This window comes from Rhinatrema bivittatum, chromosome 1 (assembly GCF_901001135.1).
Source record: "Rhinatrema bivittatum chromosome 1, aRhiBiv1.1, whole genome shotgun sequence".
NCBI lineage: Eukaryota > Metazoa > Chordata > Amphibia > Gymnophiona > Rhinatrematidae > Rhinatrema > Rhinatrema bivittatum.
In genome coordinates this window covers 722,773,280-722,796,676 of record NC_042615.1, presented here as the reverse complement: position 1 = coordinate 722,796,676, position 23,397 = coordinate 722,773,280, and the positions used below count along the sequence as shown (strand labels likewise).

General features: G+C 40.5%; 1 protein-coding gene across 1 annotated transcript in view; it reads left to right on the top strand.

The window, feature by feature from the left end:
* IL31RA (interleukin 31 receptor A) overlaps positions 1 to 23,397 on the top strand; it is a 201,815-nt gene that overhangs the window by 135,023 nt on the left and 43,395 nt on the right. Inside the window, exons 15-18 of the mRNA XM_029619639.1 lie at positions 12,407 to 12,486; positions 14,719 to 14,935; positions 16,086 to 16,259; positions 21,839 to 21,940. Of these exons, the coding sequence (XP_029475499.1) occupies positions 12,407 to 12,486; positions 14,719 to 14,935; positions 16,086 to 16,259; positions 21,839 to 21,940 (573 nt within the window). The remainder of the gene's footprint in view (positions 1 to 12,406; positions 12,487 to 14,718; positions 14,936 to 16,085; positions 16,260 to 21,838; positions 21,941 to 23,397) is intronic.

Genomic DNA, 23,397 nt, shown 5'->3' with positions numbered 1-23,397 from the left:
GAATAAAAACCGAGAAACTGTTTCAAATAAAGTGCCAAAAGCTTCAAGAAATAAAAAGGTTTTCAATTGCTTTATAAACTGTAATATATCTCTCTTATACCTGAGATCCATTGGTAGGTCATTCCACATTTGAGGACAGCAATCAAAAAGGCACAGGCCTGTGTTGATTGTAGCCGATAATCTTTAAAAAAAAAAAAAAAAAAAGGAATCACAAGTTGCAGTCTTTTAGTAGAACATAACGAGGAAGCTGGAGTATACCAAGTTAATATAAATTTGTTTGGATAGTGTCTGAGAAGGCAGGGGTCACACTCAGTCCTGAGAAGGCAGGGGTCACACTCAGTCCTGGGGCTAAGTCCTTGCATGCAGTCACACAGTCTGTACAGCCTCTGGGGGGGGGGGGGGGTGGAGGTGGGGGGGGGGGGGGGAAGAGACTAAACCTCCTCCAGGCCTCAAGGCATCTTGGAGAGAGAGGGGGCAAACCTCTCTGGGTATACTCGATGTCTCTCTCTGTCCTTGTGCCAGTAATCACACTGGACACTTGAGTGAGGTGTTAAAAAAACCCAAAATGGATTGTGACAAGTCTTCAGTCGTTATCATCTGGCACCAAACATATCTTCCTACTGTTACATCCATAATTTGTTCACAGTCTCAATCCCACTTTTTCTGGAAAAGTGTCCCTCAGGGAAGATGTTACTAGGATAAACTCTCCTCTCAGGTTTTGAAAGTAAGACTTCCTAGTAGGGTAGTTTTCCCCTGGTCAGTAATGGGTTTCTCTTTCCACAGTAAGAAAAAAATACCCGAGGTCACAGACATTCTCTTTTCCTGGGGTAGAAATTGTAGTGGTGGTCTGCAGATGGACTCTTTGTACACTCTCAACTCCCCTCTCTGATGTTACATTTGATCTTTTGGGTTGAACATCCTAACACCAAGCACAGCAGGGAAAATCCTCTCTCTCTTCTCCTGGGCAGGAAGGGTGGGCAAAACTTCCTTCCAAAACCCAAAAGATAAAAAACCCCAAAAAACTCTTTTCCAACACCACAAATCTAGGGCCATCTAGTGGAGATACCAAAGCCTTGCAAGAAGAAAGTGAGAAACTTGAATTCTGTATGCAAATGAATAGGAAGCCAGTACAGATCAATCAATTTATGGGGTTCTATGTTCCCTTCTACAACCAGTGATAAGCAAGCCACAGAATTCTGAGCAACTTGTAAAACTTTGTAATTTTTAGGTAACTCTTAATAGATACTATTAAAGTAATTGAGGCTGGATAAAACAAGGGTTTGCACCACTGATCTAAAATAATCTCAGCATAATATATATATCTGAGATACCTTAGTAACTGAAGCTTAAAGGGTTTTAAAACAGATTTGTAAATTACAAACGTTCTCATGAGCTGGAGATCGACTGACTTACAGAACTTCAATTATACCCAGATTTAAAACAAGACCATTGATAGACATCCAAATTTCAACAGAGTGCAAGCAAGTTTTCAATGTATTTAATGCACCTTGGATGGAAGTACTTATGGGGAGATAAAGCTATATATCATCAGCATAAAACTTGCATAGGAACTAAATTTCCTAGGCAGGACCAAATAGAGATTAAATAACATAGCAAACAGTGCTGAACCTTGTGGAATTCCAGTGGCAATTCTTTTCACTGAGGAAAAGTGATCTTTCCATCTGACTTGCAAAGTATGAGAAATTAAAAATTATTTAAATCAAATTAGTACAGTTCCCCCTACCCCAATTGCCCCAAATCTACTGAGCAGAATCTGATGATTGAAGAGATTGTTTTCAAAAGGATTTGTGCGTAAAAGGGCTTTTGAAAATTGCTACTTTTATGCAAGTGACTCCTTTGAAAATTCACTCCTAAGTGTATCAACGGTGGATGATATGTCTTAAAAAAACCCCACCATGATGGTAGCTCTTCCCATATCTACTTCACATAGAAATCTACCCACAGCTGTAGTTTTTAGGGCCTTGGTACTTGATTTGGTCTAAACCCACACTGATGAGTATCCAGGAAGTTTTTTTCGTCAACAAAGCTGTTTAGCTGCCTAAGTTCACACTTTCCTATAACTTTACTTAAAGAAGGTAGGTTTGAGAGAGAGGTCCATAGTTACCTGGCTCAGAGGAATCCAGACACACTTTTAAAAAAAAACTGGGCGAATAATGGCATTTTTTCAATTAACTTGGCAATAACGCTGCTGGGAAAGATGAATTAACAATCTTTGAATACAATCTGCAAAGGTCTGCTTTAAATTACATATCTGCTGGAATGAACAGAGGTCTAACATACACCCTGAAGAGTATGAGGAATTTACAGCTTCCTTGATATCTGAAGTGGTCACCTGAAAAAAAATGTACATCTAGCTAAAGGTAGATTCTCCTTCGATGTGCTAATAAAGGAGGGAGAAGTAGAGACAATTTTTAAATGCGTCCTTACTACCATGCAAAGAGGGGGGTTAAAGCCTTATAGTGTCCTATGCTCACATCTCAATTTTGAAACTTCTTGGTCCTCTAATTTTGTTGTGACAGAGCTTGTAATAAACTGATTAGATCAGAACTATTATTCAACAGAAGATAGGATACAGCAGCGATGTCACAATGTCGGGCACTCCACAGTCCTGGGATAGACATGAGGTGCTCCAGTGGGACAACTTACAATGGGGAATAGAGGGCACAGGACTCTACACAGTTGGCAATGGCACAGAGATCCATGGCTACAACAGGCAGACAGGAACTGGATGTGACTGGAGGGTTACAGAATGCCACTCCCACACGTGTATTTGCAGTGAGAATATACGTTTGATACTTGTTTTCCCCTATTATCTGAACTTTTTTGTCTTGTCAGATTTGTCATCTTTCCCCTACTTTCATCATGTCTGTGCTCATCTGATTCCTTTTCCTAGTTCTTTTTATTCTACCTGCATTCTGCATCTCTTCCATTTTCTACAACTTTCTCTCTCACCATCTCGCCACCATTGATTTTTTTTGTCTATTTCACTTTTCTTCATCTTTTTTCTTTGCCTTTTCCCTCCATTAGCATGCTTTAAATTCTTTACCTATATCCTTCATGTCTTATTTCTCTTTCTCTGCCTTTCACACTTCTACATTATTCCATTTTTCAACCCTGTTGCTACCTTCTAACCTTCCATTTCCCTCTGAGGTTCATGTACTAAAGTATACTTTTCTGTGTGCACTATTTGTTTATTGTATGCTATTTTTCTACCTATGCAAATGAGCCTGGTCAAAAAATTGCATGCAGTTTTGCTAGACAAAATATCACAAAAAATAATTGCACCACATTAAGGTCTAGCTTTTTTTTTTTGTGAGAAATATTCTGTGAAACAACTTTTGCATGTAATTTTACTATGTGCAAAATTTACTACTAGTTATCTGCTTTGTATAATTTTGCATCACAACAGCTCATTAACAATTTAAATAAAATGTCACATGTAAAACTGTACTATTCTCACAAATTATAAGCCTTTTCTTGAATTGCTGAACAGTTACTTAAAAGTTTTTACTTTTCCAGCTTCAAATACTAGATAACTCAATTCTTGAATACCAAATAACCTTTATTAGAAATCACTGTGGATGTCAGAATAGCTGCACAGACAAGTGTCCAACACAGCTGTTAAGTTTCTGGAAGCCCAGTAGTCAGAGGAGAAACAACTGCAATTGTAATAGAAGCTGTAGCTACTAGTGAAAAGTAGTGGGATAGGAATAAATAGGTGAAAAAGCAATGCTCTAAGGAGCCTGTAAAGAAGGACTCAGGTGTTAAAGGTAAGCTTGTCAAGAGCCTTTTATAACTGAAAATCTCTGCAGGAAATAAACTGTCCTAGGCATTTCATAGGATAGAGGACCAAAAGGAAGAGGCAAAAGAACACACAAAGCTGTTCAGTTGGATTGTTGACCCCTGGCTAGAGGTTCATTGGTGGTCTGCATAGAACCACTCTTCCATCTGTGAGTCAGTTGCCCTGTGGGGGAGTTCTGCTAATCTCCATTTAGTCAGTGGCTGCTGGGAGGCTCTGCTGGACTGTGCAGCACCTAACCCTTCCCTTCAGTTAGTAAGCTGGTGGTTTGGCCTGTCTAGATGTAGGCAACCCAGAGTCATGCTTCTGGGATGTGGTAATCCAAAAGAGCTGTATGTGATGGTGGGTGAAAGACTGATGTGCACGGACCAAGAGAGGGATCTTAGGGTGATAGTGTCTGTGGATCTGAAGATTGCAAAGCAATGTGACAAGGCAATAGCAAAAGCCAGAAGAATGTTGTGCTGCACAGAGAGAGAACTAACCAGTAAGAAAATGGAGGTGATGATGCCCTTGTTCAAGTCCTTGGTGAGGCCTCACCTGGAGTATTGTGTTCAGTTCTGGAGCCCGTATCTCAAAAAGGATAGAGATAGAATAGAGGTGGTCCAGAGAAGGGAGATGAAAATGGTGTGGAGTCTGTATCGGAAGACCATGAAGAGAGGCTGAAGCATCTGAATATGTATACCCTGGAAGAGAGGAGGTGCAGGGGAGATATGATACAGATATTCAGATACCTAAAAGGGTTCTTTGATGTATGGACTTTGAACCTTTTCCATTGGAATGAAAACAATAGAACTAGGGTTCACGAAATGAAACTCCAGGGGTGATGACTCAGAACCAATGTCAGGAAATATTTCTTCATGGAGAAGGTGGTGGAGGCCTAGAATGCCCTTCTGGAGGAGGTGGTGAAGAAGAAAACAGTCAAAAAATTCAAAGGAGTAGGGGATAAACACTGTGGATCTCTACAGGCTAAAGGATGGAAATAAGAAAAGCATGCGGGGGGGGGGGGGGGGGGGGGGGGGGGAACTTGCTGGTATGGCAGTTAATACCCTTAGCAGAAGGCATGGAGATTACTACCCTTAACCAATATGCTTTGAGGCTTTTAAATCAACTGCAATATTGCTCCCCGCTTAGACGGCAGGGGGAAAAGAGGAATTGGATTCAGATGACAGCCGAGGGCCCCAACTTCCAAGGTCTGGGATACTGATATGCAGACATAAGGGAAGAAGCACAGGACTGCTTCAATGGCTAAATCCTAAAGGAAACAAAGAAAGCGTGCATGGGGATAACTTGCTAGTGCAGCGGTTACTACCCTTAACCAATAAGCCTTGATACTTTTGATGCAACTCCAACATTGCTCTCTGCTTCAATGGCAGGGGAAAAGGGGAATTGGATCAGACAGCAACCAACAAGGGCCCCAAATTTGGCAATCTGGGGAACTGATAAGCATGAAGATAACCTGCACAGAGCAGCAGTTACTACCCTTAACAGAAGATGTGGGATTACTGCCTTTAGCCATTAAGCCTTAATGTTTTTGATGCAATTGCAACATCGCTCTCTGCTTTGAAGGAAGGGGGGAGGGGGGGGAGGGATGGAAGGAAAGAGGAATTTGGATTTAGAGACAACCCACACACGCCATAACATTTTTAAAGACTGGGGTACTGATGCACAGACATTAATGAAAAAACACAGGGCTGCTTCTACGGCCAAGTTCATAAGCAGAGCACGTCAAGCAGCACTGACTGATACATGGGGGTAACCTGCATGGTGCAGCAGATGGTAGCATGAGCAGCTTGGATGGACTATTGGTTCTTTTCTGCTGTCATTTCTGTGTTTGTCTGGGACCCTATAACAATTGTAATGGGTGCTCTTTTCTTAACTATTCTACTCCCCATGACCATTGGTTTCTGTGTGTGGGGGGGGGGGGGGGGGGGGAGGGGAGGGGGGAAGAAAAAATTTGAGCTTGTTGGCTAACAAAAGAATACTTCTGTAATAAGGAGGCCTAAACATCCTGATTATCCTGATAGTCCTAAGCAAGATATCCCTAAAAGGAAATCTGTAAGCAGCTCCTCTTTTGATGTACCACTGGAAATTGTTTCCATTATACCCATTATAATATCCCCATCTTGTCAGAGGTGTGAGCTAACCTGAGCCAGCCAGGATTTTCCAACCATCTTATGCTCAAGGCATGTTAAACAGAATATAAACAGTGTAAGTCATTGAAGGTTCTATAAACAGTTGAGGACTGTATGAAGAGTTTTTTTAAATATCTTAATGATTATTATACATAGTTGTTGGTAGTTATGTACAGAATTTTCCAGTATCACAATTTTGTTCTAGTCTTTGTAATGCATTTTAAGGTTATCTGCAAACTCTATAATAGAGCATGTGTCACTGGTATGTAGCAAACGCTGATTCAAAAAGCCATGTTTTTACCAGCTTTCTGAAAGATAGGAGATCTGACACAAGTCTGATAGGGAACAGTAGGGAGCTTCATAACAATGGTACTGAGCCTGTGAAGGTTTTCTTGAGTTTTAAAGAGACTCATAGTCTTGGGAGATGGCACCACTAGACATACTTGGGATAAAGAACTGAAAGGGAAGAATAGGTAGTGAGAGATTGCTCAAGGTAGGTTGGTGCCATACCTTTAAGTGTTTTATAAGCTAAGACTAGAAGTTTAAATTTTGTGCAGTAATAGGTTGGGAACCAGTTTAGGGATTTCAGAATGGGGTGATGGGATTGAATTTATTTGTTTTCATTATTGTAAGCATGGGAACATTTTGTATAAGTTATAGTTGGCAGTTTAGAGTGTTGGGAGTCCAGAATCGAGGGCATTTCAATAGTCTATATGAGAGATTATCATAAAGGCGTCATCTAGGAAGGGTTGTAGGTGGCGAAGCTGGTGAATGTGAAAAAAAGTTGCTTTGGATACTGCTTGAATCTAGACTTTGGTGGTAATCTGAGAGTCTAGGATAAAGCCTAGGCTCCGCACTTGGGAGCTGAGGTGAGAGTGGTTCCTTCAAGGATATGTTAGGTATGGTATGGTTAGCTTTTCTTCTCAATCCATAATGTCTCACTCTTTTTCGGGTAGAGGCTCAGTTTGTTTTGCTGCAGTCAGTTGGCAGTTGATACAAGGCAATTGTTTAGGCTTGTAATGTTTGGGCCTGGGTTTGTACTGAATGGTACTAATAGATGAATGTCATTGGCATAGGAGTAGTATGTGATGTGGTAGTGGTAGTTTGCTGAGTTTGTTGAGAGGGGCCATGTAAATGTTGAACAGAATGGGTGAGAGGATGGATCCTTGTGGTACACCACAGGGGAGAGAGTGTGGATCTCAGAGAGCAGTTCCTAGGGCTACTGATTGGGTGCATTTAGTTTGAAAGGTAGTGAACCAGGCTGGATAGTCACTCTCTGATCAGTTAGTGTGTAGATGAGGAGGTTGTGATCTATTGTATCAAATGCAGCTGAGAGATCCAGGAGTACTAGCACTGCCGATTATCCCTGATCTAGTTGGAATCTGAGTTTATCGACTAGGCTAATTTGTATAATTTCAGTGCTATGTTGTGGGTGGAAGCCAAATTGGTAGGGATCTAATGCATTGGTGGCAGACAAATACACAAATAGTTGGACTAGTATTGCCTTCTCTATAGTTTTCCTCAGGAAAAGGTTGGAGACTGGCCAATAGTTTGGGTCATTGGAGTCCAGGTTTGGTTTCTTCAAGGTGGGTGTTATCACTATTTTTATAAATGGGCCTCTGATAAAGATGCACTGATGTTGGTCTGGATGCAGAGGAATAATTCCAGTTTGGCTTGATGGATGGGTAGGGGTCTTCACAGCTGGTAGAAAACTTGGAAGCCTGTCGGCAAGGTGTCCATGTCATTTACTTGTAGTGGGCTTAAGTTTGTTAGTGAGTCTTATGGAGAAGGTTGTTGTGTTTGTGGGAGGCTTTCTGTTGGTCTGCTGTTCTAATCAAATACATTTAATCTTATCCACAAAGAATGTGGCTGGTTTGTTACAGTGGGCCTTGGTCAAGAGGGAGGGAGGAAGGGGGGGGGGGTGGAACCCTGGAGTTTGCAGATCATTCTAAATAGAGCTCTAAATGAATTCTCTGCTTGATTGTTCTGGTATAGTAGGTTTTCTTTACATCCTTTTGTAGCATTATAGCATTACAGTAGACTGTATGGTGCTTTCTACATTCAAATTTGTCTAGCTCCAATTTGGACCTGTGCCTATTCCATTCCAGTTTTCTGCCTGTTCTTTTCAGTGTCTTTGGACCTTGTGTGAACCAAGAAGTTGGTTTAGAGTTTATGATGTTGGCAGTTTTGTAAGGGTTGATGTTATCAATGGCAAGTTTGAGATCTGAGCTTCTAGATAATGAACTGATTCAACAAAAGTTTTATCTTACCCAGGGCTGAACAAACTAGGGGGGGCTTGAACAGTCCTGAAGGGAGGGAAAAAACCTCAAACTGGCTACACCATCAAGTCTTTGCTGTGGAGGCACTGCAGGTTCAGGAGGAAGGGAGCTGCCAGAACGCAGTGTCTTCATTGAAAGCGTGCCATGGCTTAGCCATGCATCTCCTTTGGTGGGCTGGGGAGAGGAGCTGCTTCTGCTGTGCTGGGCCTGGGCGGGGAGCCGCTTACTCTACGTTAGAATTGGACATGGGGGAAGTCATGATGGTGTTCCACATCCCTCAGGCCTCAACCGGAGGAGTTTCCTGCTGCCGCTAGGTCCCTGCCCAGAAAGAGAGATCACAGATATTGCCCATCCTGGGGGAAAGAAGTAGTGAACTAGGAGAGGGGAATGGGCAAAGAAGCCAGAGAGAATGAAGCGATGGGGAAGGGAGAATAAAGGCAAAAGTGAAAAAAGTTAAATAACCAAGTCAAAACATGAGAAAATAAAAAAGATGAGCACAGTAAGAAAAATAAGAAAATAGAGAGCGAAAATTAGGAAAATTGAGAGAAAACAGAAAAAAAAAAGTTGGGTAGGGTAGGATGGAGTTTTTCTCAGCACCTATAAGAGTTTGGCTGCACCTAAGTCTTTGGAAACATTTTCTAGTCCTTACCATTGTATGTGTGTCTGAGTTTGTCTGGTATGCTTTGGCATGTGTGAGTGGCCTGTGCCTCTGTATGTGATAGGGTGGGTCTGCATGTATTTGTCTGGGTATGGTGTGTCTGTTTTTCTATCAGGATCTGGTATGTTTGTCTCTATCTGTCTAAGTGTTGGGTTTCTGTGTATGGATGTCGGTTGTCTTTGTCTTTCTGTGTGGGGTTTGTGTGTCTGTCTGTTTGGATATGGGGTGACTGTGTCTGTCTGAGTATGAGATATGTTTGTCTCTGTCTGCCTGTGTGTGTTATGTATGAGCTTATTCCTTTCAGCAACTTAAAGAGAAACAAATGGGGGCTTTGAGTCACTGATTGGCAGCGTGGCTGCCTGGTGAATACCCTTGTGTGTGTGTGTGTGTGTGTGTACTAACCCATCTTGGGGGGCCCCAACCAGTTGCATGAATGGAAGAGGTGGGGGGGCTCTGGTTTAATCAGTTTGCTCACTCCTGTCTTAGCCAATGCAGTTTTTGGGGTTTTTTCCCCCCTTAAGACTGACGTTTTTTAACAAATTCCTGTGTACTAAGTTCCTATAGATGAGGGATGGACAATTCCGGTCCTCGAGGGCCACAAACCAGTCATGTTTTCAGGATATCCCTAATGAGTACACATGAAATAGATTTGCATACAACTGAGGCAGAGTCCTTGCAGATTTGCATACAACTGAGGCAGAGTCCTCTCTCATGCATATTCATTAGGGATATCCTGAAGGACCGGAATTGCCCATCCCTGCTCTAGTTAAATTCCAGTATATGCTTTACTAGGAACTCCTAGATTGATATTAAAAAAACCAAGATACTGTTTGAGCAATACCAGGCAAGAATGGTTAGAGCTCATGACAGAAATGGCTTCTTAGGAGAGATGTATGGCAACAATGCAAGAAAAATGAGAATATAATTTCTAGGACATTTTTTTACATTAAAATGGATATGATTCATTCTTTCATAATAATTTTCTTCAGCAAACACAAACGTTATAAACTAGAACATCTTGTTACTTAAAAAAGCAGGATGGCATCATTACAATGACTCCGGGGATGGGAGGTGGGAAGAGAAATTTTATATTGTAAAGAAATATATGACAGATAACTGAGGACACTTCCATGAGCTTTTTCAGAATGTGTAATTGCACCATCTAAACAAACGTAACATAACCAACTGGCTCATAGTTTGGTTTCCTTAACATTTTTGTTAGAAGATAATTTCTTGTATGCAGACTTAGGTATCACTGCTACAGGATGGTCCTCTGGGGCTGCTCTATGTCTGAGTAGCAGCATACATGCTCATTTTTTTTTTTAGCAGGGTCATAGCATATTGCTGAGTTCATGTATTTACTTCTTAGTGGTACACACAGCCTGGACACCCACAGATGGTCTCAGAGGATGTGTACCATCTCATCTACTCTTTCAGTAAAGCCCTTGCTTTTGAGTCATCAGAGCCACCAGTTCAAAACCCCAGCTAAGGCAATCTTAGTCCAGTTCCAGGAGCCAGAGCAGTAGCATTGCATCACAGCGCATGTCAGATTACTGTGAATCGATGAATTCTGCTGCACACCTTATTGCCAAGTTGTGACAAGAACATGCTGAGAGAGAGATGAGAAGAAATGGGAGAGAGTAGTGAAGGAAAAGTGAATGAGGCATTTCTTTTGGCACCTATTATGCAATTGCAATTGTGCGGCATTGTTGCAATTTAGGCTAACAATCCCCAACTGGATTTATTCAGTTTGCCAAATTCTGGTAAGCTTTCCATTAAAAGATGACCCTATATTGGTTTTTAAAGCAAAACAGGCTTTTTTCCCTTAAACATTTTGTCACTTTCTTACGCAAATGTTGTTGGCTGGGAGAGGGTACATGTAATTTAGTTCCCTGTGCCCGTTGATCAGTGATATCTGGGTGCAAGAGTTGAATGATGCATAGGAAAATGAATGGGTCTTCCTCATGCCTTCATTTTTCCCAGTGATCTTACCTTCCAGCTCATGATCCAGTCTCACAGGATATGGATGCAAGATTGCTGGAGTGCGTGAAATTTGAGCTGTTTCATGGTAATCCTAAATGCAGAGCATACCGTCAAGGGCTCTAGTTTGTCATGTTTCTAGGGCAACTGCTGGAGAATGTGCCTGTTGTCACTGGGGCTGCCATCCCCTTCCACTGCTTTCCTCTCACCACCCATGTCAATAGAGCTGTCATTTCCTGGCTGCTGCTTGCCACCAATCTGGGATTTCTGCACCCGCTCCTGGCTCCTGTAGTTATCTGCTCGCTGGTCCTGCAGCAGGGCTTCTGCACTTTTCATCACCCAACTCTCCTCTGCATTGCCTGGTTCTGACTACTAACATGATCCAGCTTTCAATGGCTCCATTTCCAATGACTTGTGCAGTGCATGCAATACCTCTAAGTTATTGGTGCCACATGGATCACAATAAACGGAGTCACATGGCACTGCCAAGACACAAGAAAATAATCAGGAAAGCAACAGAAACTAGCTGAAAAAAAGTGCGCGTGTGTAGGGGAGGGGAGGCCAGGATAGGACTGGAGAGAAGATGGGAAGAGGAAATAGAAGAGACATGAATATGGAGGAATAGAAGATGAGACTGGAGGAAGAGAACACACTAGAAGGGAGAGAGGGGGGAGGAGAGTCTGAGGAAAAGGTATGGCGACAAGAAAAGACGAGAGAGGGGGGAAAAACTGGCTTAAGTGAGAGAGGGGTGAGATATGAGAAGAGATTAGCAAAGGAGAGAGAAAAATAAGTGGGGGAAAGAAAAAGGATTGAACATTTAAAAAAGATTAAAACTGAGAAAAGAACAAAATAAATTAAAATGTATAGATTGGAGAATATTTTGAGGGCAATATTGAAAGCCCTTTCCGCAGATAAAATGTTTTACCTGTGGGGATCGTGGCTTTGCACACTGCCCAACCTGTCTGCAGATAAAGGTATCTCTGTTGTTCAATAATGCAGGTCCTTTTTCCCAACGGTCCTGGGGGGGCAGGAAAAGGGTAGAGACTGATACAACATATGTAATCTAGGTTATTCAAAACTATGCACAATGTTTCAGACAGAAGAATTACCCACAGAGAAAGCCGGCGCAGTTCTCTGTGCGGAATATTTTCCTAAGCACATGATTGCTGCAAATCCCATAGGTTGCAATTACCCACCCACTGGGTTTGTAGGAATCCACAGAGACTGCTATTGCCTACTTTATTAAAAATAAAACATGAACAAAGTACTATGTACAGTATCATTATATTCAAATGTATACAAATATGGCACAGAAGTTTCTAATGCGTGCCTCAGCATGTACTTCTGAGTTGCTGCAGAAAACCAGAAGCCCTGTCCATGCAGCTTGAAAAAATTGGCAACAGAAATTTTCCTTAGATCAAAGCATTAGTTATCATGAAACGGAGACATTTGGTGCCAGCAAACTTGTCTCCCAAATGCAATGACATGTTTCCTGTTATATCTGTCTTTTATTTTTTATATTTGTATTTATTATTAGCACCGTCAAGAAAAGTCGACCTATGGAGAGTGATCCGTCATCAGCCTGATGGAAAGAGATTTGTCCGTCTTATGTGGAAGGTACTAGTATACTTAGTGTAGCAGAGCATTTGTTATTCACAGGAGATACTTAGATTTACATGACTTTTCAGAGAATTGTGATTTTCATGTTTGTCAACTTGGATATGCAAGATTAAGGATCAGCCAACATGTTGTAGGCAATTCTTTTCCAAATTTCCAATTGAAAGGTAATCTCTTATTGTCCTTAGGCTGAACCTCCGCCAGGAATTCTTTTCCACCCTGACGAGAAAGTAAGACACTCTCCAACTGGACAGGAGTCAAGGCCGCACACCTTTTCCCATCCTAGATCCAGAGAGCAAGCAGCCTCTTGCTGCCTTTCTCCAGCTCCCTCATTGACAGCTCCCCCAATGACCTACCAAGTCACCTTTCATAGACTTGGATCCTGAACCACCCTTTAGGAGATGGACCCTCCTGTAACTCCTCAATGACCACTACTACCTTACAATCCCCCTTTGCTGACATTTTCCTAGCCAGCCCTGCACTTACTTTGCTACCTGGTTTTCTGTTTGAGGAAACCTTGACTTACACTGCAGGGAAGCTTGGCCTGTGCAGTCCTCGTACTCCAGGTGAGCCTGGAGAAGTAGTATGAGTTGGCTTGGGTCTTGAACTCAGGTTTGGCAGTGAATGGGTACAGCCACTAAGCTATCAGGCCAAGCAAATTTTCATCTCTTTACAATGAAAAATGGTGGAATTAGTTTGTATGTAGCCTGTACATAAGATTACTACATTATTGCTGCAAATCCCATAAGTTACAATTACCCACGAGGTTTGTAGCAATTCAGAGACTGTTATTGCCTTCTTTATTAAAAAGAAAACATGAACAATGTACTATGTACAGTATCATTATATTCAAATGTATACAAATATGCACAGAGTTTTCTACATGATCACAAACCCATGCATCAAGGAGCTTACTCCCTCTAAGCGATGACCAGGGAAATCATGTTGGGTCAGCTCTGTTCACTCGGGTTAGCTAGAACTGTACTACAGTATAGTTATCCTCTACTGATCCCTCTGTAACCCCGGGATTGAGGGTCCTATTTTAGGAGGCCACAGGTACCCACATCCCTGAGATTAAAATTCTCTTCATATCCCCTCCCATCAGGGTTCTTTCATTGGTGGGGTGGCGAGAGGGAGAAGGGAGGATAGCTTCCTCAGTTTCAACAGTGGGTAGCAATAATCAAGCTGGAAATGGATGGGGCGTTTCGACATAACTTTACTGAAAAATGTTTTAAAGATGCTGCACGGTGCTTCTTGCTAGATTCTTTGTTGCAGAAATCCAATAAACAAATTATATTTGGTAAATATGGGATTCTGGCTTTCTTCAATCATGGATTCTTAAAATAGCTCCTTCTATACTACCCTGGTAGTTAGGTTCTTCACTGGAAAGTCTTTACTGGTGGAGTTACCTGTCCAACAGTTAACTCCTATTTTCCATACTGTGACTCACTTGTCCTAGTAATCATATCCTTACTCCTGTGGTAACTTTTCTTCCTCTCCCTGGATACCGAATGAGTATTTGAGTGGTCACAACCCAGACGGGTTCCATTTTGCTCCTCTCTTTTTGATACCTTTTCTCCCCTCAAACACTGGATGAATGTCTGAGCTCTGTTCCCTGATTGGATTAAGTAGATACTGAATCTCTCAATTGAAGACAAACAGGAAGCAATATGAAATCTCTCCCTATGTGTAAATATGGAAGGAAGGGTGGAAAACGTCCCTTATATCAAACGCACACGAGAAGCAGTTCTCTCCCCCTCAAAAAAAAAAAAAAAGAAAAAATATAGAACTTCTTCTAATCCAGGCCCAAAGTCTGGGGCCTAGGATTTATTCTTGAACCAAAAATCAGGAACTCAACAGAAAACATTCCTTCCTCTCTGAAGTCCAACTAAAAATCCACAAGGGGCGCTGTTCTTATGTAGGAATAGGAAGTCACCACTATAGCAGGCTCACAAGCAGGTGCTATAAAGATAGATGGTATGCTCTGCTAAAGCTATATTACCTTTCTAGTCTGACTACCAAACTATAGTAGGGAATCAGATGAGGCCCTACACCTTTTTTTTTAGAATTTCATATGCATGTAAGTAAATCTGAGGAAAAGATACAGGAGACCTATATTGTCTTGATTTCTGTAATCAAAAATGACAATTTTTTTGCAGGAATTGCGTGCAGCTCATATTTTTTTCAGTGTTTTTATAATTCAGACTATTTGTGTATTGTATTTACGAACAGGATTTAGTTGAATATTCACTTTCTGGGATAATCCTGGGCTACAGAATTCAATACTTTCCAGAGACTAATGCTGCCCTGGCAAGAACATATAACACCACTAATAAGCAGAGTGAGTTAAATCTAACTGGGGATGCTTATGTTGCATCTGTCATTGCTTATAACTCTGCTGGTTATTCTCCGGAAGCTACTTTGAGGATTCCAGCAGTAAATGAAAAATGTAAGTTTATTTTTTATAAATATTAATTGCTGAACTTTTATATTTCTCTTGCTTTAGCTGAGAGTCAGGTTACATTTAGTGAAAATATAAATGGTTACAACAATTAGCCATTGAAGTCCATTAAAAATAAAAAAATAAATTAAAAAAATATATATATACACACCCTCCATTTGTACCAATTTATTGCCTGACGTCCTTAGTAAAACTTATTTCTACAAAATGGTCCTTATAAGCCAGTGGTTCCCAACCCTGTCCTTTCAGGATATCCACAATGAATATGCATGAGAAAAAATTTGCATGCACGGCCTCCATAACACGTACATTTTCTCTCATGCATATTCATTGTGGACATCCTGAAAACCCGACTGGCTGGGGGGTCCCCAGGACAAGGTTGGAAACCACTGTTATAAGCTTTTTGAAATGTATGGGCTTTGGTTCCTGGTGTAAGGTTCATTTGAGATTTTATCAGCTTACTCGTAGTATAGAGTTCTAGTAGCCATATTAGTTTTGGAAAAAGACAGGCTGCGATATCTTTTATTGGATCAGTAGAAAACTTATCCAAAGATGCAGTAGTCTTGAGTTTTCAAGAGCACATACATCCCCTTCTTCAGATGTCTTATGTTGGTCCAATAAAGCTATCAACTTGCAATCTATTTTAGTGATCTAGAATATGAACTTTTGTTCTATTAAGTACTCTCATTTTTCTTATACAAAACTTCAGTCTTATGTTGGCATCATTAGATCTGTCGGTTGGAAGGGAGTTAGATCAGTATATGCTTCAGCCTCAAGAGCATATTCATATTTCATCTATTGACACTGTGTAATTACTGTGTCATTACTTATTCCTCCTATCCATTCTCTTTTGTACAATCATTACTTCAGTTGGATCTTTTTCTATCTGCTAGATTATTGGCATTCATACTATCTAATGTTTGTTTCTTAATATCTTCTCATATTTTTCTTCTATCCCATTAAAATACAAAGTGTTTTGTTTTTCTGAAGGGGGTGGGTAGCAATTTTCCTTTGCTCCTTTGCACTTTCAGATCTTTTGCAATGAATGCTTTGGTTCATCCTATGCAGAGTACATGTTCCAAAATGTGGAAGAAGGATTGTGTGCAATTTCTAATCATGTGTGTTTATTTTTTGGTAGCTCAGAAGTGTGCTTTTGGAGTTCAAGCAGTGACTATAGAGGAACGGATGGTTGTGACTTGGAAGGCCTTAGACTGTGGAGCCTGGAGATACGTGGTTGAATGGTTTGTGGATTCAGACACTGATGTTTCATGGCAGCATGTATCAAATTTCACAAACTGGACTGCTCCAGAAGGTACGAGTTTCCTTCATTTGTTCTATGATGAATGTTCATTTTAGCATGCTCTTCTTGCTGTATAAATAAAGTATTGAAAACTTGTGAGATGACCCAGTATCAGCACTATGCGATACGAAAGTAGGGGATCTGTGTTTAAACTTGAGACAGCTCTTACTCCCTAGGCCAGACTGGGCTGGGAACACTCCAGAAGCATTAACTGCTGGCCCAAGTCCCTATGGCTCCAAGAGAAATTTCCAGAAAAAGACCTCTACATTTACTGCTGGGTGGTAGTTGGGGGAGGGGATCATTTGAGCTCTGAGTTTCACAGGAGTCCCTAAATCACATTCCTTTGGATAAAGGGGTAGTAAAAAGGGGATAAATGCCTTTTCCCTTCAAAGAACACATTTGAGAATTCCCCTGTTCCTTATTTTATATCTAGTATAACATCTGTGACCCTGAATCATACAGTTGTTGGCTGATGCTTGTTCCCTACAAGGAGGAGATACTGTATATGCAAGAAGAATCAGAAACAACCAATCTGGGTTTAAATCAGTTTCGGCTCCTCATGCAAGGATATTAAAAACTGAGGAAATTTTCACAAATGTCTAACTGAGAATGGTTTTGAGCATCTACAATACAGAAGCTGAAACCTTATCAACTTTGTTAATAATAATGTGAGGAGCCTTCAAAAGAGGTAAAAAACTGAAATCTCCCCCTCCATGAGTTTATTACTACAATGGTGCCTTGTGCCCTGGCTACAAGGACAGAGCTAGAGTTAATAAGGAGAACAGTACCTGATAAGCAATGATTTTTGACAGGCGCTGGTGGATTGACTTGCAAAGCAGTCCCCCACAGACTGTTTTCAGGAGGAAAGAAAATTGGCAACTGCTGGAATGCAGTGAAGGATGACAACTTGTTTCTTTATGGGATCATAGACACAGTCTTCCAGCCAGATAGAATGTCAGCATGGTAATGAATCAGTGAGAACAGAGTATCCCCTGAATGAAGAGTTTAGCCTGTGCAAAAAAGTTTATTTTCCTTTCTGCCTCAAAAACGAACAATAGAGAATTGTGACCAAATCAGAATCAGCTTCTTGCATAGTTTAATTCCTCCCGTGAAACCAGGATTTTTGGTGCTGAATTCTTTGGCAGAAGCAGGTTGAGTGGGGCAAGTGGAGCCAGGAGGAAAGTGATTTGTGATTTGGTGTGCAGAGCTGGACTGTGAGAGAGAGAGAGAGAGAGAGAGAGAGAGAGAGAGATAAAGAAAGAAAGGGAGTCCTGGAGTGTTGTTCAAAGCCACAGCTGGAAGGAGATCCAGTGAGTTAGCTCCCAGAGAGAAAAACCTATAGAGCCCAATATTCAAAGATATCAGGTTATCTAAGTTATTCGGATAACTTAGAAGGGATATTTAGCAGTATGGCTCTTGTTCACCCAGCTCATTCCAAACACTTGGGATCTGAGATCTCGAGCATGAAGCTGAAGAAAAATGGCTGAAAGAATTTAGCTAAGGTGAAGGTCCATTGGTACTAATCTTCTTAGACACATGGCTGTGAAAGCAAAGGAATCCTGGAATCTCCTATCAGAACCCCTAAATAGCTGCACATGGAAGATAGTGCTACTCCTTGATCAGCATACAGACACTTACAGTTTCTGGAGACACATCCTCAAGTTTTCAGAACCTTTTGAGTGATCCCAAAGTAGCCTAGTCATCCTAGGTCCCACCTTCTTTTTGGCTCAGAAAAAGAGCTGATGAGACAATTGGCAGAGATGGTTGCTTGAACACTTCATGTCTATTCAGTATAGGGTTCAACACCTCATATTTATTTATTTGATTTATATTCTGCTTTTTCAGGCACTTCAGGCACTGTAGGTAATTCTCTTGCTGTGTTGAGTAATCCAACTGCATTAGCCTTCCCTACTGTGCCAAATAGCTCACCTCTAAGACCAAGCTTTGAGTGTTGAGGCTCAGGAAGGGCACTGTCAAATCATATGATCTCTGAGAGGGCAGCTTCTCTATGTCTACATTGACGCTTGGCTCAGGATCCCTGAAAGCTGAACTTTGGCAGTTGATGTTAGGTTTGGTAAATCCTTGTAAGCTCTCTCTAGTTTTCTTTGAGTATGACTTATCGCAGTCTTAGGGATCCCCTTCAGATCCTCCTCTTCCCCACTAGAAGATGGCTGAGATCATTCCATCTAATTTAGAGGTTGAAGGAAAACCCAGAGCAGAAATATTTGATCTCCTCAAGTACCAATGCTTTGAATGAGTTGGTGATTGTGCCTTTCCACTCTATCTACCAGGAGTTACAGAAGAGGATATGGGAAGCCACACACTCTATCATCCCTATTGGTAAGAACATAAACACCAATACCAGAAAATACCTTCTCCCTAGGACTGGTGAGTTTCCATGATGGAGGGAGACTCAAGGAGAGCTTCTGAGGCTGATTGAAGACTGCAGGAGGACAAAACTATCAAATGCTTCAGTCCCATATGGCATTCTATCAGATCTACAAGGTCCAGCACTTATATCCTGTTTTAGAAAAGCCAAAGGAGTTCACTGATAGGCTCCCTCAGGAGGCAGGGAAGACTTCAGTTTGCTTATGGCACAAGGCGAGGTTTATGAGAAGCATTTTCCAAACTTGGCATGTGATGTTTTTGAGACGACATTGAGGGCCTCTGAAATAGCCATTGATGCATGCAGACTCTCATATCTATGAGCATCAGGCTTGTGTGAAAGACATTCAGGAAAGGCTCACTAATGTACTGGAGGGGAAGGGAAAGAAGATGAACTCTTTGGAGAATATTTTAAAAGACCACCATGCCATGGTTCAAATACTTCATCTGAGCCAATCTCCTCTTTCATGAGTACAGGATTCAAGAGCCCAGGAAAAACTTTTTCCACCAGAAGAAGTGTTTTACAGGGCCAGACTCGCCCAGACATCAACAAAGATTCAGGCCGTGCCAGTGTGAATGTAGAAATACAAAGCCCCCCCACAACTATCCAGTCAAAACCAGCAACAGGTTTTTGACTGAGTCTGGAGCTCATCATTAGTATTCCAGTCTTCATCCTGAAGGATCTTCTGATAGGAGGAAGGCTATGGGTTTATGCAAACTGTTGGCTAATTGTAATCTCAGCAGGTGGGTTCTACCTCCCAAATGTCCATTCAGGAGAATGCTCATTTCTTAGCTGCATCGCAATGTTCTGAAATCAGACATTTTCTTCCTCTTGGAGGCCAAGGCGCTCAAACCTGGCTCATCATAAAAAAGGAGGGAATTTGATTTCCGATATTTCCTGATTCCAAAGAAAATTAGGGAGGAGGGGTATTTCTATCCTAACCTAGACCTGAGGGCCTTGAACAAATACCAAATGAAAGAGAAGTAAAGGATGCTTATCCTGCGCACGCTGTTCCTACTAAACAAATGGGTTTGGCTGTGATCTATGAATATAAAGGAAATGCATATTCACATTGGGATACATCAAACCACAAGACGTATCTCAGATTTGTTATAAAGAAACATCACCTACAGACTTGCATTCTTATGTGGACTAGGGGTGTATGTGTTTCCTTGTTTGGAGGATTGGCTGATCAAGGACACATCTTGGGCAAATCCATACACAAACCACCTTTCAGGTACTGGAGTTGCATTATCTATTGCCCACCAATGCTGACTTATCTTAGGATTTGATAGTGCTGGAAATTTACTTCTGGTCCAGAAGTGAGGTTTCCAGCACTAGTGTCAGTTTATGGGGAGAAACTGGAGCTCCAGCACTGGGACCTGTAATTGGGATTTATGCACAGGAAACATGCTTTGCACACACGTTTTCTGTGTATAAATATGATTTATGTGCACAAAAAAGTGTTTGCTGTGCTGAAAGCATTTTTGTGTGCATAAATCATGTCCGAGACACTCTCTCACTACCCCTTAGTTAAAATGTGTGATCAGCTTGTGCTGATTACACATTTTAACTCTGCTTTGTGTGCACATTTTCCAATTGGTGCACTTTTAAAATTCTGATGCATTTATTTATTTATTTAATACATTTATATTCCACCTATTTTGGCATTGCCATGCTAAGCCAAACACAACAAAAACCTAAAACATCAAGATACATAAAACAAACATATACAGACTTGTGTTAAAATAACTGAACAGCACATCTCTCCCTAAATCATCATATAATGCTTCATTGAATAGGGATGTTTTTAGTACCTTTTGAAATAATTTATAGTCTGATACAACTCAAATTTCAAATGCCAAACTATTCCAGAGCATAACTCTACTAATAGAAATTGAACGCTGCCTAGTTTCCTGGAAATGTACAACCTTAGCTGGTGGCATCTCAAGGTAAAGCCTATCAATCGGGACTGTAAGGTTTTCTTAGGAACATAGGCCTTAAAGAGATTATAAAAGCCTTTTTTATTAAATGCTACAAATAATATAATAAGGTATACCTTATGGAGAGAGAGTGGCAGAGTGCCACACAAGACACCAGTATGGAGCTCTCTCGCAGATGATTTTACAGATAACAAAGCATTATAAACTTCTTCACATCTCCAACCCTTAAACCAAAACTGGGTTGCACAATTGTCAAAATATTTCTATGATTGGCAATTTCATTTTAAAAAATTCAAGTGGCTGTATGTAATTTCGCTCTTGGCCAGTATGCAAATGTTATCTATGAGCCTGCAGCTATGTTGAAGTGTCAGCATGACCTTGGTATTTTCTAAACATTTTAACACTATGGCCTAGTAATGTTTTAGCTTGTGTAGCATTTCTATCTAGCATCTTCCCTTCTGCAGTATCTATCTAGCAAAAGCAGGGCACAAAACTAAAGCATAAATGCTATAGAATACTTCTGAGCAACTATAAAACTACTTATCTAAAAGCTAAAAACTTAGAACTAAAATAATGACTTCGTGTATTTCATGTCAAAAAGTGTTTCACTGCCTGTTCACTATTCTTTATCACAAGTTAGAACTGTATTAGGGCCCTTAGCATCCACATCAAAACAGTAACAGAATTCAGGAAAGGCTTGTTATAAGCACAGATGATCCTTAATACAGGGAAGAAAGAGTAAAAGCTAAGATTTGGTACACTGTATATCAGGAATGGGCAGACTGGATAGTCCTAGCAGTTCTTACCTTCTGTTACTTTCTTTGCTTCTACATAAGGCACTGTGTGGATATGAATGTGCTGTGTGCAAGTTCTTGCATGCATATATACTCTATGTGCACTGCTAGTGTGTGTTTGACAAATAATGGGAACATCATTTTAGATAGAAAGAGAGGCTAATAGGAGCTGGTAGGTGATTTCTAGAGGATTATGTGGGCTGTAGGATCTGACTTAAATGGTTTTAAAAAGGCAAGTACCATGATCTCCTGCAGGTAAATTGAGCTCTAAATGACTAAAAAAATGAATACTTGGCCAATGTCCATGAAGAACTAATCTATCTTTATCATCAAACTAAGGTGACAAAATTTGCAATTTCACTGCCCCTAATGTCTCCTTGCTGATATGCATTATTTGATAAAATAAGAATTCTACAAAGTTTGTTTCTACATAAAATTTATAAAGCAAACCTTTACATTTGTCTACAGGGACCTTTGAACCTTTCAAATGTTATAATATATCAGTGTATCCACTTTTTGAAGCTAAGGTGGGACAGCCATATACCATAGAAGCCTACTTTAAAGAAGGACGTAAGTACCAAACTTGAGAGTGCTTTAAGATGGGATTTTATTTGTTCATTTTTAATTTGTTTTTATTTTTTCCACAGCAGCTGTTTCTTTTTAGACTTCCAGTTTTTTCTCCCAGTTTTTTTTAAAATTCATAACACAAGAAGTTGCCATAGTTGGTCAGATCAAGGGTTATTAAGCAGTGGCTATTCCTTAAGTCAATTTAATTAATAGCAGTTTATGGATCTCCTCCAAGAACTTGTCCATAAACTCAGCTAGGCCTTAACCACATCTTCTGGCAATGAATTCCAGAGCTTAATTGTGCATTGAATGAAAAATAATTTTCTCTGATTTGTTTTAAATGTTCCACTTGTTAACTTTATGGAGTGATTCTTAGTCCTTGTATTATCTGAAAGAGTAAATAGCCAATTCACATTTATCCATTCTAGTCCTCTCATGATTTTTTAGACCTCTATCATTTCCCCCCTCAGTGGGTCTTTTCTCCAAGCTGAACAACCCTAATCTTTATAGCCTTTCCTGATAGGAGAGTTGATCCATCCCCTTTATCATTTTGGTTGCCATTCTCTGAACCCTTTCAAGCACAACTATATCTTTTTTGAGTTGCAGTGACCAGAATTGCACACAGTTCTTAAGGTACAGTCTCACCAAGAAGCAGAGTGGAACCAGGCACTTTATGTCCGGGAGGGTACAGATTCCAACAGGATAAAGATCATATAAGAGACCAAATACTCAGTAGAAGCTATATGGGTAGAAATCCCATGTGTGTTAGGTAATACTACCATCCACCTGGACAAAATTGTCAGACAGATGATGAAATACTAAGAGAAATCAGGGAAGCAAACCAATTTGGCAGTGCAATAATAATGGGAGATTTCAATTAGTCCAATATTGACTGGATAAATGTAACATCAGGACTTGCTAGAGTCATAAAGTTCCTGGATGGAATAAACAACTGCTTCATGGAGCAATTGGTTCAGGAACCAATGAGAGAGGGAGCTATTATAGATGTAATTATAAGTGGAATGCAGAATTTGGTGAGAGACATAATAGTGGTGGCAATAGTGATCATAACATGATGAAATTTAAACTAATAACTGTGAGGGGGACAATAAGTACATCTACAGCTCTAACACAATTTTCAAAAGGGAAACTGTGATAAAATGAGGAAAATTGAAAAAAACTGAAAGGTGCAGCTGCAAAGGTTAAAAGTGTACAACAGGTGTGGACATTGTTTAAAAATACAGTCTTAGAAGCACAATCCAGATGTATTCCACACATTAAGAAAGGTGGAAGGAAGGCAAAGCGATTATCAGCATGGTTAAAAGGTTAGGTGAAAGAGGCTATTTTAGCTTAAAAAAAAAAAAAAAAAAAAATCCTTCAAAAATTGGAAGAAGGAGCCATCTGAAGAAAATAGGAAAAAGCATAAGCATTGTCAAGTTAAATGTAAACATTGATAAGAC